Here is a 21,202-nt window from a genome sequence, read left to right on the forward strand (position 1 = left end):
AAAAGATCTCCTGCTTAGGTCAAACTTTTTTCTGTCATTCTCATTACATGAAGGTCTGTAAATCTCCAGCCATAAGGCCAGCCAGGTGTGCATATGAAGAGAGAACTTAGGCTGTCATTTTCAAAGGAGTCGAAGACACTTAGGTGCTATTGAAATGCAGTTTACAGTTCATTAAACCTTCGGTAATTGTTGCTTTCCATAAATTAATATTTATTATCTGTGTTGTAGTAATAACAGATGCATTTCTCAAGCAAAAGGTGCAGGAGATGACTGAAGAAGACTTTAGTTGAATTCTAGCACAGAAAAAAAATGGATCCACTTGTATATTTTTGATTAATAGTTTTTCTCTTTTTTTTTTTTTGCCTTTGAAGAACAGAAAAAATATGGAAATGAAGCCTCAGCTAGAAAAAAAAAAATATACTAGATAACTCCAGTAGATTGTTCTGCTGAACACATTTTTGAAACTGAGCTGATAGGACCAGTGCAGTATTACATAGTTTTCTCAATGGTTAGTTGGCCTCAGTTAGCACACAACCTCTAAACTGCAGCACGAATATTTTTGGAAGATTGTGTGTGTGGGGGGGTGTCTCCTCCTTTTGTTTTTATTCCCTTCCTGGATGACTGTTCTTATTTTAGTTGATTTCTCTCTTTCTTTAATAATACTCATCTGTCCCAAGGGTTTCTTTGCTGAGAAAAGAAAAAGTCATTGGTAAGCTTCCGTGCTACAATATTTAGAGCATCACAAATCACGGTCATATCATGAAACACATTTGAATGTGCCCCTTGCTTGAAAGAGGCTGCTTGGAAATGCATCTGCACTTTAATTCTTGAGAACATACCTCAGTAAAACAGGGACATGAACTATAAAAATTCTTAATGGAAAGTAAAATAGACGTTTCATAAAAATAAGTTGTTGCAAAAGTAAAGGTGAAATTGCTTCAGATGGACTTTTTTTGGAGCCCATTATTTGTGGCTAACAGAAGTTAAAGAGCTGAAAGCAAAATTGCCATTCAGAGTTGCCTTCCTTTTCCTTTAATTCAAGCATACTGTGGTTGTTTCAGCTTGAGTGCCCTCCTTCCTCGCTCTGTGACAGCCGGAAGGAACACTGTTAAGCACAAAGAATTTATTAATTTTTTTTTGCATGATGGTGGCATGTAGGGAAGATGATTAGGAGTGAGGCTCCCTTCAAGACAAGCATGCAGAAGGCCCACCAGTCTTTCAAAGAAAGACTCATTTGTTTCTTATTTAGGTGTTTGTCTTTGTAGAGAATGCAAACAAGGAAAATTTAGACCTAAGAAGTTTCCTTCAAGTTTCACTTAAATAAACCTGTGTGTTAATATGGGAGAAGAATGTATAGCTTGCTACACAGAGATCTTTTTTGATGATTAAAAAAAAAAACAACCAAAGGGACAAATTTTTATTAAAGTGTTTGAGTTCTTTTCTAGAATTATATAATTAGCAATGACATTGAAGTTTAGGTTGTAATAGTCATACAGTCATGAAATTATGATAAGAATGCTTTACGTAAGGCTGAACTAAAGTGACCTGTATAGCCAACAGAAATTATATGCAACTATATTAGAAAGGATAGCTAGGAAATAAGTAAAAATTAACTTGGAGAGATTGAGCATGAAAAAATGAGTGTTTGGAGGCTTCCCCAAAATTATATTTTTTAAATACCACTTAGCCAATCTCTGGTAAGATAGGTTAGGCAAACACTGCTTTCAAGTCAACAGTGAAGAGTGTTGACTCTCCCTATTGATATAGGCTTCAACAAAACTTTGATCATTTCAGTGTGATGGTTAGAAGCAAAGCTAGGAAAAATAACATGTCAATTGTACCCATTAATCACAGTTTAATGTGACCACCAACATATCGCTTGTGCTAGGGCATCTTAAACTAAAGCTACTTTAATACAAAATATTTTCAAAATCTGGAGTCCCTAGGTGGTTATATTGATAGAAAGAATTCCTTTGCAACAATTTATTGATAATCTAAGTTACTACTGGAAGTAGTGAAAAGTCGTTGAAAAGTCTGTTGGACAGTATACCTGCAAACTCACACATCAGATGCATCCCTAATCTTAGGTGAAAAGGGAAATATTTTACTGATTGTGGCAGTAAGCCTCTTCTGTTGTATCTCATAGCTCCCAATCCACCCACCATTCGAGAAGAGCTCTGCACAGCTTCTTATGATACCATTACTGTCCACTGGACGTCGGATGATGAGTTCAGTGTGGTCTCTTATGAGCTGCAGTACACCATCTTCACCGGACAAGCTAATGTTGTTAGTAAGTATAAACCTTCTCTTTTCTAGTTCTATTTCCTTATGGTTTCTCTGTAAAACAAGTGTCTTTAAATATAAATGTACTCATATGTCAAGAACAAAAAGAAAACATATTTTCTAGGAAGATTTAAAACCAAAATTTTAAATCCAGACCAATAATGATTTCAAGGCTTTTAAAATTAAGAATTCATTTTGTTAAAATTTCTTACATGTTTTCTGGGAGTGCCATGTACTGAGAGCTTTTGAAGACTAAAACCAGCACGTATTCCCAAAGGCACAAGTACTATATTAAACAGGGCTTACAGAATCATAGAATCATTAAATCATAGAATCATAGAACAGTTTAGGTTGGAAGGGACCTTTAAAGGTCATCTAGTCCAACTCCGCTGCAGTGAGCATGGACATTTTCAACTAGATCAGGTTGCTCAGAGCCCCATCCAGCCTGACCTTGAATGTTTCCAGGGATGGGGCATCTGCCACCTCTCTGAGCAACCTGTTCCAGTCTTTCACCACCCTCACTGTAAAAATTTTCTTCCTTATACCTAATCTGAACCTAGTCTCTTTTAGTTTAAGACAATTGCCCCTTGTCATATCACAACAGGCCCTACTAAAAAGTCTGTACCCATCTTTCTTATAAGCCCCCTTGAAGTACTGAAAGGCCACAATAAGGTCTTCCTGGAGCCTTCTCTTCTTCAGGCTGAACAACCCCAACACTCTCAGTCTGTCCTCATAGGAGAGGTGCTCCAGCCCTCTGATCATCTTTGTGGCCCTCCGCTGGACCCACTCCAACAGGTCCATGTCCTTCCTGTGCTGAGGACTCCAGAGCTGGAGGCAGTACTCCAGGTGAGGTATCACAAGAGTGGAGTAGAGGGCCAGAATCACCTCCCTTGACCCACTGACCAAGCTTCTTTTGATGCAGCCCAGGATATGGTTGGCTTTCTGGGCTGCAAGTGCACATTGCCAGCTCCTGTTGAGCTTCTCATCAATCAACACCCCTAAGTCCTTCTTTGGAGGACTGATCTTAATCCCCCAGCCTGTATTGATATGGGGGTTGTCCTGACCCAGGTGCAGGACCTTGCACTTGGTCTTGTCGAACCTCATGAGATTCACATGGCCCCACTTCTCGACTTCTCTCCTGAATCTTAGGTCCCTTGTTGTAGTAGTAGCCACAGGGACAAAGACCTCATTTCCATTGTCTGGGCTAGTCAGGCACTTGGGAGCCTGTGTTGAACTGGTCATTAGTTAGAACTGCAGCCCCATTGTCATTTAGATGCCCTTGACAACTAGACATTTTTAGAAATACCGATGAAGTCCTCCCCTCTGATATTTACTGTGCTCAAGGCTACAAAGCGTAGGTCTCAGTATACCAACGTCTAGGACAGAAAACATCAGTGGAAAAACAATGCGGTAACTTAGTTCAACTTATAATGACATTAACTGTCATTGCTTTATATTTGGTATTGTAGGACATTTTTTATTAAATACATTCTGTGTTTGAATCTGTGACTTTCCTGAATGAGCAAGCTTACTTATAATTCCTCAGATTGTTTTGTTGATAAATAGCTATTCCTCTGAGAAAATTATATTGTCTAACCTTTGGCCAGGAAGTCAACACTTCTGGGCTCAGTGCAAAGCAATCATTGACTATGAATTTGGAGAAGTCATTTAACTTCTTCCTGTTGTTCCTCGTATATTTAACGGGGATACAAGTAGCTGACACATACCTGCTTTGTGAAGCTGTGTGAAATCAACAAAATCAATCAAAAGGTGGAGCTTCTTCAGTCAACATGTATTTAAATTTGGAACTCATTGCTGCAGAGGGGTGTTGATTAAAAGTCTGTCTGAGTTCAAGAGATGACTGGATAAATCATTCAAGAAAAATTCACTGAGAACAATGAAGTGCAGAGACTTCCTTCTTCTCAGGAAGTCCTGGAGCTGTAAGCTGTTGGAGCCTGGGAGAGCATGGTGAGAAATGATCACTGTGTGCTTTCCCTGTTCCTTAGCACCTTCCTAGGCTCTTGCTTTTGTCCATCATCAGATGTCCTGGGCACACGCTGAGCTAGACAGGCTTAACTCTGACCCAGTGCAAAAGTGATTTTGTTCTTACAAAATTTGTTGAGATGCTTTGATGAAAGTCAGTGTTGTGGACATGTTCACATACTTTGTATCAGTGAAAAAGTGGTATAGTCTATGCCAAGTCTCAGTATTGAGCCAAATGTTTGCACTGACTCCTCTGTTGGTGTAAGCACCTCATTTTCTCCATCACTAAATTGGAGTTAGTTCTCCAAGCCATCTGAAAGGATATCTCAGGCTTCATGCACTGGCATTTTAAAACCATTTTTAGTAGCATACTGTGAATATATCATGGTATTCAGGGTTGACTGAAAAATCAGGTGGACTTGAAAACTTGATAAGTGTTTTGCTAAAACCTCCACTTAGCGTTTTACGAAACAGCCCAATTTTGGGCAACACACTATAAAATTTAAGACTGCTGGAAAGACCAAGTTACCTTCAACACATGCTCCTACACCTGAGCAAGCTGGATACCAAAAAGGTCTAATAGTAGTTTGGAACAAATTGGAGCATGGTAGGTAAGGAAGGAAAAGCTTCCCTGATTAATCACTGCTAAGCAGACAGGTCTTAAAGGTAACACAGTACGTTGCTTGTTTTCTGACCCATTTTCATCTATAGCTTTATGCTAGAAGGCTTTATACAAGTCAGTTATTGGAGCTACATGTGAACACAGCAGCAGAAAGGTGTGCCATTTCTGCACCTTTGTGATGTGCGGTTTTACTCTTTGCTTACTAATGAATAAATAACAAGGTATTTCATTTTTAGGCTGTATTAACCTTCACAGATTTCCCATGTGAAGACAAAAGCTTTGATCTGCAAAACATGTATCAATTAATCTACTTTCAGAGATGCAATATGATAATTTTTGGGTATAGCATGAAGTGTTCAGTGAGCAGTCTGAACTTTCATTTTATCACTTTGCAAAAATGGTGTCATTAAAAGTTTGAAGAGAAAGCAAATCAACACTATAAGAAACTTTGTTTATAAAATGCTCTGAAGACCTTAAACTGGCTCTTTTCCTTTCCTTTCCTTTCCTTTCCTTTCCTTTCCTTTCCTTTCCTTTCCTTTCCTTTCCTTTCCTTTCCTTTCCTTTCCTTTCCTTTCCTTTCCTTTCCTTTCCTTTCCTTTCCTTTCCTTTCCTTTCCTTTCCTTTCCTTTCCTTTCCTTTCCTTTCCTTTCCTTTCCTTTCCTTTCCTTTCCTTCCCTTCCCTTCCCTTCCCTTCCCTTCCCTTCCCTTCCCTTCCCTTCCCTTCCCTTCCCTTCCCTTCCCTTCCCTTCCCTTCCCTTCCCTTCCCTTCCCTTCCCTTCCCTTTTCCTTTCTTTTCTTTTCCTTTCTTTAATGCAATAGCTCTTACACAAATATCCTGGCTGTTAGTTTGAATTTAATTGAAAGCTATAATGTTAACCCAAATTAAATACAAGCATATATAAATATATGTGGAAGGGTTTTCTAAATGTTGTAAAGCTTTTTTTTTTCTTTTAGTCCTGTTATTTAATGTAAACTTGAACACCTCCAGTGGAGATGTTCCTGACAAATCTAGCTGCTGCAGATCTGCCCAGGTTTCTTACACATGAGGCTCTCCCAGTGCATTTCAATTTCCACTAGTACAGGAGATTTGCGCCCTAATGTCCTGATTTTACTTAGAACACTGATTGGATGTTTCTTCACTTTGTTGGACTATATTCTTTGTCCTGCAGAAAGATCTAATATCCCAACTTTTATAGACAACTTTCCAAGATTGTCCCTAGAATATCGGAGTGCACCTTAATAGTGTGGTATAACACCAAGAGCTATTTTCACTGTAAGTGGTGTTAGCAGGCAGTGCGCTGCAGCCTTCATGTTTTGATGAGCTGAAGCTAGGTGACCTTTTTTTTTAAATCCTGTTTTAATGAATAGGTTTTGGATTAGCACACGTTTCTTTCTATTTATGGCATTTGCATGCTGTTGCACATAATTATTTCTTAAATTTATTTCTCTGTCATACCCCAAAAAGTTTCCATTGGTATTGTGCTCTGCCTGTAGCAGATAACGTAAACAGGTTCATAGATTGCCTTCAGTTCTGTGTTTTTGTAGCTATGAATTACTCAGGAAGGAGTAGCCAGAGAACTGCATTAAATCAACAAGCTTTTTTCCCCTGAGACAATAGGAATCACTTTGCATACATACCCACCTACCGTGCTAATGGAGGTTCTTATTTTGGAATCCGTTTCTTAAAACCACATAGCCAGACTGACTGCTCTTTCCACTCTTCAGTACATTTCCCCCACCAGAGGCATATATCATTCAGAGATTGCTAAGAATTCAGTAACAAAAACAAGCAATGCTATGTTTTTCTAGTGTATTTTCTATCCAACATAATCAACTATATTCTTTTTTATTAACTGAAAAATCGGAGAGTTAACATTTGATGGAAAAGGTCCAAACAGAGTATTTCATTTTGAATCCTATTTCATACAGGAAAGATTATTTCCAAATGTGGCCAGACTGCTTGGCTATTAAATGCTTGGCAGCCCTGCTCTGTGCATAAGAGCAATACAGAACTTTAAATTAAGCAAGGCTTTTACTAAACCAGTTGTTCTCAGAGTTGTAGCATTCACACATTTGCATTTCTGAGAGGCAGCTAATCACCTGCAATCTGAATATTGTAAAGGCTTTTAAAATGACTTTGTCACTAGCTAGCTAACATGCATTATAATTTCATTATCCCATTTCAATAAATTTTCAAGTATTTATTGAGTATGCATTTTTTTTTTAACATCATGGAATTGCTTTAGTGTGCCTCAGGAAGGTTAAAATTTAAACACTCATCTTTTTACTAGCTGCAGTACAAGATGTCTTCATGAAAAACACATCTCTTTCTTCAAGACAAAAATCAGTAAATAATACTATCTTTCCTGGTAGATGGAATTTAGATTAGTTAGTTTCATTGGCTAAATACTAAAATTCACTGTATTAAGAGTACAGTGTACTGTCAGAACCTTCTCAATGTTACGTGGTTACTCTTCCTATAAAATAGGATAAATTTTTGTTGAAGGATCTAAGACAAGTAGGAGACCAAGCTTCCATGAAAAACAGTGTTTATGATTCACCAATTAATTTTTGAATATTCTAGCTTTTGTCTGTTAAAACCAGATTCCTTACAGTCTTCAGATTGCTACTGAGGATTATACTGAGTATGTTTTAATGGCACAAAAGCAAGTTTGGGATAAAACCAAGAAAACTTCTGCCTCTTGAAGAGTATAAAAAGACTGTATTTCTTAAAAACAAGTGATGTGTTTTGCAGAAATCCTGCATATATTATCCTCTTTCACATGGGAATGCAGAGTGGGGGTGGAGAGCTGTTACCTTCACCTACTGTATTTGTTCTACCAATTTGAATTGGTAATAATTTATTTAAATAAAGCATTTTAAAACAATTAAAATGCTCAAGAGATTAAATAACCTTCCCATGACTTTTGTGCTCCTCTTCCAGTTTTCAAGAAGATATATTTTATTAAAATCTACTAGTGTAAATTTTAGGAGGATTTACACCTTGGGATTTTTCCCATCTGTTTTTTAAAGTGCATCAACAGCCAACACCAGGGAAATAGCTTTACAAATTATTACCTCCAGACTCTGAGAAACTTGTTTTGAAAGCTCACACATCCTGTACGGACATCACTGTGCTCAGTGCACCATTCCAGGATGTAATTTAAATTCTCTACATTTTTGTAGGCTACAGTTTTAAAATACATTGTTTTACCACCTGCATAACCCTGTAAAAAGCCCTGGATTTTTGAAACAAGAAACCTGAATGTAGCCTGGATTAGGAGTGGGCACAATAGAAGACCCTTAGCTCCTGCTGCTGTGCCAGTGAGAAGAAAGTATGTGCTTTTCCACTTAACCTGCTGCCACCGGCAGGGAGCTGAGAGGGCAAACGCTACCCCCGGATGTCCACATTACCAGGTTGCTTGCTTGTTTCCCTGAACTTTCTTAATCATCTTCTTTTGTATTCAGAGAAGAAAGGCTGTCCTGGCAGGGCATAACTGGAGACAAATTATTTTGATGTAGTGATAAAATATTCTTTCATACCTAAATGCTTAACTTGACTGCGACTCTTTACTACTCTCCACTCTGAAGGATTTTGGACTTGCAGATTGACACCATCAAAGCTTCATTCCCAAGATTTCTAACGTCAAAGTTCAGTTTAAAGCCCGTTATCAAATAGCTCACAGTGAGGAAGCACATGGACTGAGCACATCACTGAGTCCCATGGTCCAGAGGCAACAGCCGAGCTTGTTGCGAAAGCAAGGTTTGTTGAGTAAAGTAACTGAGTCAGTCACTGCACATCCAACATTTTTTGTACACTAGTAGTCTGGGATGCATAAGACTGGAAGGACAAAGAAAAGAAACCTAAGGCGTCTTGTGCCATAAAAGGGGATAAAGCCTTCCCCTAGAACACGAATCAGGTCAAACAAAGGATTCCCAAATCTCTCTATTGACTGCAGAGATATTTTAGGATATGTAAGGTCCTAACTTGGGAACTCTGCTCTTTGTTCAAGGTTAGGTGGGATGACCGTACACCTGCCTTTGAACGTTTTGTCACTAGCCCTAGCAGCAGAAGCCAAGATGTAGCAATACCTAAAATTATTGTGGCTCTGGCTTAAATACGCAGAAATCTATGTTAACCAGTGACTGGATTATTTAATAATATAATAATTTACCCTGTGTGAGTATTTACAGACCAGTGAGTATTGTGTATGTATAAATCCAGGAGAAGATAGACTGGAGAGGAGACTCATAGCAATGCAACTGTATCTTTACAGTTCTTCATATACCTGTTTGATCCAAGTTTTATATGTCATTAAGGAGTCTCTGGAAGGTAACATAAAAAGTGTAATGCAAGACTTAAAATTCTGCCCTTTAGAGAGTTGTAGTGATTAATACAAATCTAGTTTCAAGATGATTTAGCAAAAATCTGGGCATTTCTGTGTCTGTTTAAAGGTTTGTTTATGTATGTATGTTTATGTGCTTTCAAAGTGTGGTTGTGGAAGGATAAGACACTTCCAGGACCACTGTCTGGATTCACCCCACTTACTATCATTTATTGTATTTACTGTGTATAAATGTATATACATTATTGTATATATGTATTTGATACCCCACCAGAGGCATCTGAGTTAAGGATTCCTCAGTCATCCTGGACTCCCTCTAAATCCAGTGCTTCATTTTGTTTTATTTTAACTTAACGCTTATTTTGCAATAGCACCTATGAGTCAGGTAAGCGATGGTCTCAAGGAAAAATCAATGTGGTAGTTCAGCTATAGAACAGTTGTGCCTTTAATACCTGTGGCAAATTTTCATTGAGAAAAGATGAGGAATCCTCAGAGCAGTCGGTAAAATATTTTATGCCAGGAAACTGCTGCTTTTATTTCCTTTCTTCCTCTCAGGAAATCCTTTCACACCCAGCCTAAAAAAATAAATACCGTTCAGTAGGTATGGCTCAGTGAAACAAGATGTGGACTGATGTTGCTATAAGCAGTTTACTACAGGTGCTAGGCACAACTGGGATTTTCATGGGGTACAACTCTGGGCTCTCTTTTTTCAGGAGGTAGACAGATGATTGCTCTATATGATCTAGTTTTTCAATGGTCTTGAGAAAAACAGTGCTGCAAGGTAGTTTTTCTTTGCTGCTTTTATCTACATATAGCAAACTGTTCGAATACCTTGTAGCTGATATTTCGGGAGGCTACATGTGGTCAGAATGCTCACTGGTTGGAGCATAAGGAACATAATAGAATTCTTTTTTCCCACTTTGCACCAGGAAACTGCAACAAAGAAATGTTTTCGTTCTGGTAAATCATGGTCCAAAGGCCACAACCCACCTGTAAGTTCAGCCAGAGGCATAGACTTCCAGACTTCGAGTCAGGGTGGCAGGGGAGTTAATTTCACCTCATTTCAGATACCTGAAGTTGGAGATCTTACCTATGCTAGTTACCTAGGCTCTCTCTGTGGCCAAGAAAAGAGAGGCACTTGTGGTAGGATGTTCACACCTAGAGAAGTGATAGAAACTAGTCATTGATTTCTGCCTCTCCCCAGAGTCCAGAAAAATATGTTAGGCATTGCAGCTCTTCATTAGGTGATGTGGTGATATGAGTCCCACCTGAAACTGTGCCTCAGTTACCCGTTTGCACAGCAGAATGAATAGATGCCTGCCTCTCAAGGATGCTATGAAATATAAGAGAACCTTGAGACAAAAGCTGCGTAATTCTTAGATTGAAATTTGTGGTATGAGTTCTGTTTCTAATGATCTTTGGTTATGAAAAGCATGTCCCAAATGAGGAAAGAATCTCCGAGTATGGTTATGAATTGTCCACGAGTCTGTGAGCCTGTATCATGGGTCTTTTTCTTTCAAGTTTTGTGTCCAGTAGCCTTTTAATTTTTACTTTATATAAAAGTTTTGTATTGCCTAATATGCAGAGCTAAAATTACTACTTACTTCTAAAAGATCCTCTTCACTTACTGGTTTGCTGTTAAAGCATGAGTTAAAAGCTGAAAGCTTTTATTTTTAATAACACGGCAGGTTTTATAACATGTTCTATGCCCAGTAAAGGCAGAGACCAAAAAGTTTGTCAGGTTCTTAATTTGGTCAGGCATTTTTCTTTCAAGTTTTCCAGCTTTACATATGCACACACATCCATACACTTCCTCTGCATATACCTTTTTCTAGCTTTATAACTATATAAAATGTTGTGAATATATATATACTTCATGAATGTTGAATGTGTTATTTATGTAAATATTTATAATAAGAGAGCTATCAGACTGGGGATCCATTAGACCAGGAGCTGTTCAAAATGTACAGTAAGTAATATGGGTGATTGACTGCCATTGCAGTTATACCACAGTAGGAAATATTTATGTAGATGAATAAGTGTATCTTAATGGAGTATTTTCCTGTTTTGCAGATGCTATTGCTCCTTCTTTATTTTACTTACTTCCTACATATTATACTTCTGTGGTAGGCATCAAATGTACCCAAAAAAAGTTTGTAACTGGAAAATTATCCAGCTCTTCCCCAGCTGATATCTAACCATGGAGACATAAATCAAAAAGTTGCATCCATTACATTTACTAGCTTAGATTACATCCTGGCAAAGTCTAGAGCATAAGAGCCAAAGCTTGTTCTAGAGCCCACGCTCTACCCTGTTTGGCTTCCCATGATTTGCTTCAAGTCCTGAAGAATGCATACCTGGGGACTGTCAGCAAAGGTGCCTCCCCAGCCCTCCTAGCATTACTGTTTATGTTAGTTTTCTGAGGCTTAAACTCAGTTCATTAATCCAAACAGTAGATTGATGGGATCCCCGTAATCCTCTAGTTCTTAAGCAATAAAGAATTCCTTGTGCTGGGATATGAAAAATCTCAGGCTGCTCATGCATCCACTGAGTCATTCTTAAACGTCCATTTTTTATGGTTGACTTCACATAGCAAGAACTTAAAAGGTACCTTGGCTGAGGGCTGACGAAACGAGTTAGTGGCATTAAGTAGCGACTCAGTAAATATAACAGCACTGTAAAAGGTACAGAAGCAAAATTGGTATGGGTCTTTGGGTGCTCAGGGGTGCTCTAAATGTTCCTTTGTTACCAAGTGTTTAGTGTGTTATGACTAATGTGCTCTGTTTGAAATTGCAGGTTTATGCAATTCAGCCGACAGCTGGATGATTGTTCCCAATATCAAACAAAACCACTACACAGTGCACGGGTTACAGAGCGGCACTAAGTACATCTTCATTGTTAAGGCCATTAATCAGGCAGGCAGCAGAAGCAGTGAGCCTGGCAAGCTCAAGACAAACAGTGAGTAACATGAAATCCAGCACATATACATTCTTCTCCTTTCTTGCCTTCCTTTTTAGGTTTGATCTTTGGAAGATACAAGAGTGCAGAGCAGTTTAACTTGCTTTAAGTGCTTCCCACAATGAAAAGCAATTATTTAACTCAATTCAGGATTGCCAGAGTCTTCAGTAGTGCAAAAATTACTTTTTTTTTGAGAGAGGTACATCTGTAGTTTGGTCACTGGAAATATCATTTAGGAGCAGAGCCATCACATGTGAAATGATTGAAAATACTCTTTTGTGGTTTAGTTTTAATGTCCTCTCTATTCTTTTTTCTCTGCAAAGCAAAAACTTTTCCCATGTTTGCAATAAAACATTTTATTTTTGTATAATGTTCATAAGATAATTGCTAGTTTAGTTTTATCCTCCCAAATAATCTCTTCCTTTGGACACTGGTAAACTTTCTTAATTCCATCTGCCTCAGTTTTTTATGGAGTTCAACAAGGTGGTAGTCAGAGATCCCACTTCAAAAAAACAATGGTTACACAAATCATTAGCAGATGTAGCATAGCAATTTTAAGACTGGTTTTCAGCCTTTTTCTTCTTGTGTCCCAGCCAATCCCTCAGTCATGTAGTCACCACGGGCAGCTCTGAGCACTGGAAAGGGAACACTGGGATTTGTGCACCCTCTGAACCCTGCTTATTATAGGGCAGGGTGCTCGAAGAGAGGTGATACTGAACGTTGCAGGAAGGAGGCTGCAGGGAATGGCACATACACGTTCCTCATTTCCTCTTTCTGCTGTTAATCTGGCTTGCATTTCTGTGTAAAAGCTGCTCATACAAACTCCACATCTGCTACCAAGAATCTGCTTGTTGTTAAACCTGATAAGCTACAAGCAAATGCATAACCAGAGGACTCATTTGGAAATGGCAGGTTTTTATCCTTTTGTCTCTTTGTGACCCAGTGTGGCACAAAAGCAATCTCTCGGGTGACTCTTGAGAAATGATTGACCAAATACACTTCAGTACAGAGAAAGACATCCTTCAGATACTGCTTCAGCAACACAAAAGCTACTAACCAGTTAGACAGGCAGGCCATAGGTATTTTACTGCTACTGAGGGGTAAGAAAAAGTGGGTAAAATGTTTCCCAAATACTTTCCAATGGGTTCATTTTATACTTATTTATACTCATAATACGTAACTAAATACACTTTATGAAAGTAGATGATAACTCTAAAGCTAAAAGTACTCCCTCTCTAGTTCCTGACCCATCTCTAATAATGTTAATTGAGAATTAGTATTGCCTCAGTCATCTCCCATTTTGAATACGGGAGATGATTTTTTAAATATGCATTTTCAGATTGCCTAGAGATCTGAACCAACACATATTGACTGTCACTGTTCAGATGAACTTAATTTCTTCTTACCCACTATTTTAATGCTTTCAGTTTTACTGCATGAGATACACTTAACTGTTCCTTCCTAAACTCTGACCAATTTACATCTTATGTGAAGTACATGTGTCAGCGCCTGACACAGACCTCATGAGAGTGCTCATTTCTGTTTTCCGTGCATGTCATCAAATCTTCCACTTACATTTTTTTTCCCTTGATATGAAAGACAGTCAGAAGGGAAAAGGGCTTTGCTGGACCACTCATGGAGTCATACTTTCCTAGTTGTCTCCTGGTGGAGGCAAATGATCCTTCTGCTTTTTGACACAATGAGCAAGCCTGTCAGAACTGTGGCAGGCTCTATATATCTACAAGTTTCAATTTACCAAAAAGCTTCCTGTTATTGTCTACAAAACCTTGTGCTACAGCTGAAGATACTTGCCAAGAGCAATAGCCTCAGTAATGTTTTTACACCATATTATTTGGACCAAGTTACAGTTCACTTCCTTCTTTTTAATACACAGTATCCAGCACCACATGGGCATCCTTCCAAAGCAATCCTGAATTGTTGACTGTGCTTGTTATAAATAAAGCTATGAGTGAATGAACAGACAAGGCTAGTGCTTCTTCTTTTCAAAATAACTTTGTGGGATTTGAAATCATGATTTTGTAGTAAAGATGAAGATGTTATTATGGAGCTTTACCCCTAGAGAATTAATAGAATGAAATTTATTCAAAATCTAATATACTGTGAAAAAAGCAACCCTCAGACCTTTATTAGCATGTATATTGGTTTCAATTACATGCAAGAATTAGAGTATTCAAGTTACCTCTAGGTCAGAGATAATGGGCATGATGATTATGCAGGGTTCTTTTCAGGGATTATCGACACGGGGAAGTTAGTGCACAATGAGACTGACAGTAAACTGACAATGCAAACTAGCTCTTGCAGGCAGCAGAATAGGTTAGTCTATCTCGAGGATGCTTCAGAGGAGGAGATTAATACGGTTCTGTAATCTTGTGGGTTTCTTAGAGGCTCGCTAATCCACTCTCCTTTTCAAAATCAAAGCCAAACCATTCTTCTGCCATCTTTGTCTCTGTCTCTCTAGGTCAGCCATTTAAACTGGACCCCAAATCTGCTCATAGAAAATTGAAAGTGTCGCATGATAACTTGACGGTAGAACGTGATGAAACATCCTCCAAGAAGAGTCACACACCGGAGCGATTCACCAGCCAAGGAAGCTATGGAGTAGCTGGCAATGTGTTCATTGACAGCGGGCGGCATTACTGGGAAGTGGTTATAAGTGGGAGTACATGGTACGTATATGAAAATATATGTGAAAAAAATCACTAGTTCACACCAAAGCTCGGTGCAGGTCCCAGCACGGTTTCTCTCACAGAGACCAATAGCAGAGGCATGGGGAATGATACAAGAGCAGGAGAAACACAAACTTTCACATTGTTTGTCTGAGTATTTTCCCAATCTCCAGTACTTTCAGACTCTGGAACTAAGCCCACCAGATAGAGCATCTTTATATGACTTTTACTCCATGGCTATGGATGGTTATTTTTTGAACCCACATACATAACATTTTGAGATTTTAGTGAACTGAAGAGCTTGGAAAGTTTTCATCTTGTTTATACAACAGAGCAAACTTTGTAAGTGTAATCATTTCTTTACTAAACATGAAAGACCTTAGCGTCTTTCAGTAAGAAAAAAAACCCAACACAATATGAGGACAATTTGATGATCCAGTTTCACAGGGGTGGAAGTCAGATTAGCTTCTGGGGAGGGGCGGTGGAGTAGCAGAGCTGTAGGTCTGTGCCCCAGGGTATGAAGCAAGGGGCAGGAAATGGGGGAGCGCATTCCTCCACTCCTGAATGATCCTCTGTGTCATACAGGGGTGGATTTCAGGGGCCCGTTAGTCAGTAGAAGAGATGTCATCCTTTGGGATTCAAAGGCAACAATCATGATGGAAGTTAATGGAGTGGAAAAATCAGTGAGGTCTTCAGGTATGCCTGCTGTCTCACGCAAGAAAAATGCGATTTGCCTGTGCCAACTCTGAGGAATGGAAATACAGTAATTTATGGTATATTAATCTCTGTTGGTTGAAAGTCCAACAAATCCTGCAGTGTCTCTAGAATGTGAGGAACTTTTACATTACAAGAAACCAGGTACTTGCCCTCGGTGTCCATTAATGACAACATTTTCACAATCCTTTTATCCTGCACATCTTGCCATAAATTATGGTTTGCAGAGCAAATGTCTTCACCTACAATTGCTTCACTTGGCCCAAAACCCAGTCTCAAAACTGCTCATTTGAATTTAAAAACCACACCAACATCTGGCAAAACATATTTGGGAATGGCAAAAATGGGTTTTTTTAATGTGTCCTTTGATGTTTACTCTTGCATTCCTTCTTCTGGGCCATATATTAAAGGAGCAAGGAGAGATCAGATTAGCTGACAGATAGCAATGTATTTTAAAATCAATGAATTCCTCTGTATTCATCTGTTTGGAAGTGGAAATTTGAGGCCCATTGATTTAAACTCTGAGGTGCTGAGTACTCAACAATTTTCCTTTTGAATACCAGAGGTGGGTGCCCCAACAAATTACCATAGCAGCGAAACTACAAAAAATGCAAGGAACAATAGTTTCCCTGATGTCTCAGACCCAAAAGCGAGATAGGGAAAAACATTAATTAAGCCTGTGCAGATATTGCGGTGAAACGTCACTTAATTAGAACTTAACCAGCAGAAGTAAGAGGCTGGGGCATTCCAGTGAGTCCTCTGGGCTAACGTTTGACTTCACTGAGAGAAAAAGGTGGCAGGAAGCATTTGTTTCCTTGAGTTGTTTTTTGTTTTGCAGGTATGCCATTGGCATTTCTTACAAATCAGCACCGAAGCATGAGTGGATTGGGAAAAATTCTGCCTCCTGGGTGCTTTGCCGCTGCAATAACACGTGGGTGGTGCGGCACAACAGCAAAGAAATCCCCATCGAGCCCGCGCCTCACCTCCGGCGGGTGGGGATTTTGCTGGACTACGACAACGGTTCCCTTGCTTTTTACGATGCTTTGAACTCCCTACATCTTTACACCTTTGACATTACATTTGGGCAGCCGGTGTGCCCCACATTCACTGTGTGGAATAAGTGTTTGACCATTATAACTGGCTTGCCTATCCCTGACCACCTAGACTCCTCCGAGCAGCTCGCATGACTGCTAAAAGCCAAAAGGTAGGACGACACATCTTCCCGGGGTGACCAGGCGGCTGCCCGCAGGAGCTTGCCCAGAGCTGGTGGACTGTGTGGCATCCTGGCTGTCACTGCCAAATCCAGCCAGAACTGAAAAGGGGAGAATTTCTTTTCACCATGTACTTTGTATGGAAGGACAAGAAGTGGCTTTAATAATATCTTAGAACTTCCTTTTGCGGTTGGTTTTGTATTTAGTCTCTTACAGGAAGATTTATAAATTATTTATAAAAAAAACACAAACAAACAAACAAAAAAAAAGAGAGAGAAGGGAAAGCATGGTTTGGACACCTGGAAAAGGACTTATTTGTTTTGCACATTGATGGTCCTATTAATTAAATTTTCATCAGCCCTTTACATCATTTTATTTTACAGTGGATAAAAGCAAGAAATTGGAAGGATGAAAACTGTGCAGTGGACAAGTCAGCATACGCCAGGTTTTATGCATGCCAATATTAGCGCTCTCATTAGCAGTCTTGTTGAGTGCAAGATCTCCTAATTTCTACTTTGCACATGGGAGTGTGCAGACCAAAAAGAACTAAAATTAACAAGTGAGGAAGTGGAGCTAGCCAACAGAGCAAAAGAAGAAATTTCAATTTACTTCTGTTCACAGGGCAGTGCTCTCTCTGTTCATAAAAAACATGTGAAATATCTCCTAGAAATGTGAGTGGAAAAATCATCTAGAGATTTATTTTATTGATGGCAGCATTCCCATCTACCAGTGCTTCGCCTTCGTCATTGGGAAACATTGCAGAATCACTGAGGATGTGAAAGACTGATACCATCTCTGAAAATCAGCAACACTGGAGAAGAGCAGCCAATCCAAGGTCTGACTGTAGATTAATTTGATAAAGCACGGCATCATTTAAAGATTGATTGTAGTAGAAGATGTCACAGTTCTGATGGTAGACATGTGAATGCTTATTGCTGATTTTACAAGGTTCAACATAGTAAGCCCAGCCAACAACTCGGAAGTGAGACATGCGCCACTTTACCATGCATTTTAAATCAAAGACAAATGTTTCGTTGTCATACACTATGTAGTCTCTATAACAAAGCAAGGAAATCTGTTTTACATGTGCTGTACGGGGAAACACTGCAGCTGGGGTTTGCTCATAGTTATCATTGTCCTGGGTTGTTTGGGAAAGCACAGTTCTCTTTGTGAATGAGGAGTAAATAAGTTTTCAACATCAGTAGGAATCTGCACAGGCAGGCCCTATATTCACCCTGGTGTTGGTGGGTGATCTTCAATGAATGCAATAGAGTTTGTACCTATTTTATCTCAAAGTTGAATCAGGTGCATTTTTTTTCCTCTTTTTCTTCTACAGAATAGAAGCCCTTTGTAATTACTACAAAGCTTATGTATAAATGATCATTTTGGGAGATGCTTGAGGCAGATGACAACTTTAAAAGAATGGTTTTCCTACAGTGTTTTGTTGTTACTATGCAAGTGGTGAAAATCTGCCTGTGTAGAAAAAGGATAAATGGATTATCAGCTTTAAGAAAAGATTTGCTCAGTAATTTATAACCATGCTTTAGGTGTCTTTTGAAAAGGATGCTTTAATGCACTTTGTTCACTCATGGGTCCAAACCAGAAAATAGTCCCAAGCTCAGCTTCAGATTTTTAAAATACTGATTCTCCAGGTACAAAGCTGTACTACAGTTTGCCTTATGATGATGCCGAAAACTTACGAGCAAGATGAGGAATACATACATACCTATGTGGTTTTTTCCTTTTTTTTAATAGAAAATAAATGCCTATCCATGTTTCTTTGATTTCCCTTTACATGTCATGCTAACTGCTGAATTAAATGGAGAAAAGTCTGGCAATACGTTGCTGGTATCATGGTTTTCAGCTGGGGTAGCATCCTATGGTTCATGGGTAGGAGCCACTGGTCTTTCCAGAGTTGACATAAATAAGAGAAAATGTGTACATATAGTGAACTGAAGTGTTTTTCATAGTGTCTTTAATAATCAAGAAATGTATGCCCTCAAAAATTAAAAAGTAAATTTCCCAAACATTACATTTTATAATTGAGCACAATGTTACCAACACAATCTCATGTACATTGCCCAGATGACCTGGCCTGGGATGTTTGGGAGGTAGCTGGAATGGCATGAAAATTATTGTAATGAGCTGACAGGAGGTGACTGATGCAAAGCAGTGATAAAAAAAGACGCAGGGGGAAAGAAGTTTTAATGTAGGATTATTGCCGAGTTTCTGCCTAAAAGGAAAGGGTGTATTACCAAAGTACATGTAGCAAGGCTGTGTATCTTCTCTTTTGCCAGAAATATTAAATCTAGAAGCTGATTTCAGTAGTGGACAAACTGAAAACACTGTTCAGTGTTTGGCTATACAATGTTGGCAGAGATTGAGCTGGACAGAAGTAATACCATAAATTTGGAATGATTCCAAATGATCTCACATATTTTCATTGTAAAGATAGACCGTGAGTCTAAAGACAGACCACGGGTTTAGCCAATGGAAAAATAATGGTCTGTTATCCACAGGCCTTGCTGTATCATTTTTATTTTAACACTGAATACTTCATTTGGAGCTAAGCCACATTTCTCCAGTGGACAGTTAATTCAGTCAGTAGTCTTTGTGCATATGTTTGTGTATATATGTGCACATATGTATGGATGCACACACACACACCAGTATATGCACAAATATAGTGTGTTATTTGTGTATATGCATACATATATATATACACACACAAACAGACAGTAAACAGTCAGGTGTCCCTTTTTTGCTTGTTTCTTGAACAATTTCATATTCTCTGTGACTATGAGGAAACAAGTTTGCTATGAATGATATTCTTCTGGACATTTTTTAACAAACAAAATCTGTTTATTTTACAATACTTGATTCAATGCCTGATTAATCAATAAAAACATCCATTCAAAAATGTAGCTTCTGTGGTCTGTGGCATTTTGCATGGTCCATAGTAATCAATTTAAATCTGTGGGAACAGTAATCCTCGTGTAAAAATAAAACATGGTACTTTAATGTAGTGTGCAGTCTTAGATGAGGGGTTTTCCCTGATTTTTGAAAATTTTGTGACTAGGAATGAGGTAGCATTGTATAATGCCATGTTTAACAAAGGCAGATTTTTGAGGAATAGTCTGCTGAGATGCAAGCAATGAATGTAGTAGATAAAGCCTGTGTTGGTATAATGATTGTTTCAAAGGTGTATTTAAAATCCAAGCTGGGATTCAGCAGAGTCAGAGCAAACTATAGCACAATCTCTTTAGGAGACAGTAGCATCAGCTCAGAGTACTCAAAGCTTGAGGTGGTGGGTCGGTGGGGGACTTTTTTCTCTTTGAGGCCAGATAAGATTTTCCATGTGTTAGGCTCTCATGTGTTAGGCTCTCATGTATTAATTCACATCTAATGAGGAAAAAATCATTCAGGAATGGGCTTTATGTCATAAATCATTTAGCAGACCGTCTCCAGCCCACTGTGGTTTCCCATTGTTGATTTTCTGAAAGCACCAAAGTTGCTGCGTTTTCTGCCATGAATTTATTCTTTGTCTGGTTTTGGGTATCCCATTTCTCAATTGCCCAGTGAAGAAACCCCCACTGAGCAGTGGGTCCCAAGGGTAGGAAGTATAAAAATCCCTCAGGTGTGGGTACACCGTGAAAAGCTGGAAATCTGTAAGTACAGGTGAAAACACATGCACATTCTTCATTGTATTAGCAATAGTAGGTCACTAAACAGCAATGTGCATCATCGGTTTTAATCATGTGTCTTAATTGCAAAGAATATATTCTTTCCATGTTAGAAATCACAACAGGACACTATTGACAGCACAAATTAAAGTGTCAGCTCTTCAACCAGTTCATTTTGAGATGGCCAGCATTTGTAGCACCATGAAGAACTATTGGCTGTGGGAGTTATCATTAAATTATTATTTGACATCAAACACAGTGTAAGTATTTCTTTCTTAATTATTCTGATAAAGCAGATTTCTAGTAGTTCCCATATTCTGCTTTTAGTTACAGCAGTACAAATTCCAGATAAGCCCATGCACCAGAACAAAGTGGGAACTGCTAGTGGCTTTTATCTGTGTCACCAAAACTGAGGCTATTTGTCTTAACTGGAAATGCTGTCTTCATTTCTGGTTTAGGAGTGAAAAAGTGTTGGACCCACACAGAAAGTACACACTGAGCCATCGCAGTAACTGGCCAGAGCACACTTGGCCTGAAAGTCATCAGTGGGGCAGCTTTGGGAAGCTAGTGATAAACAAAAAAAGTGCATAGGTTGCTTATGTAGTGATGTATTGGCAATTTCTTTTAAGGCCATCTCTAATGTCTTTTCACATACTGATCGTTCCAGTAGTGGAAGTGTGTATTCAGATGTAGGAATGTAAAATATAGTATTTTC

The 21,202-nt window shown here is 38.8% G+C and overlaps 1 protein-coding gene across 4 annotated transcripts in view; it reads left to right on the top strand.

The window, feature by feature from the left end:
• The window catches only part of MID1 (midline 1), a 184,288-nt gene extending 165,648 nt beyond the window's left edge, over positions 1–18,640 (top strand). For all 4 annotated transcript variants that reach the window (XM_074157333.1, XM_074157086.1, XM_074157168.1 and 1 more), the window contains 4 exons: positions 2,147–2,290; positions 12,031–12,192; positions 14,672–14,879; positions 16,432–18,640. In XM_074157333.1, coding sequence (XP_074013434.1) covers positions 2,147–2,290; positions 12,031–12,192; positions 14,672–14,879; positions 16,432–16,780 — 863 coding nt within the window. In that variant the 3' untranslated portion in view covers positions 16,781–18,640. The remainder of the gene's footprint in view (positions 1–2,146; positions 2,291–12,030; positions 12,193–14,671; positions 14,880–16,431) is intronic.
• The last annotated feature ends 2,562 nt before the right edge of the window (positions 18,641–21,202 follow it).

The sequence above is a fragment of the Numenius arquata genome, chromosome 1 (assembly GCF_964106895.1).
Source record: "Numenius arquata chromosome 1, bNumArq3.hap1.1, whole genome shotgun sequence".
NCBI classification, from domain to species: domain Eukaryota; kingdom Metazoa; phylum Chordata; class Aves; order Charadriiformes; family Scolopacidae; genus Numenius; species Numenius arquata.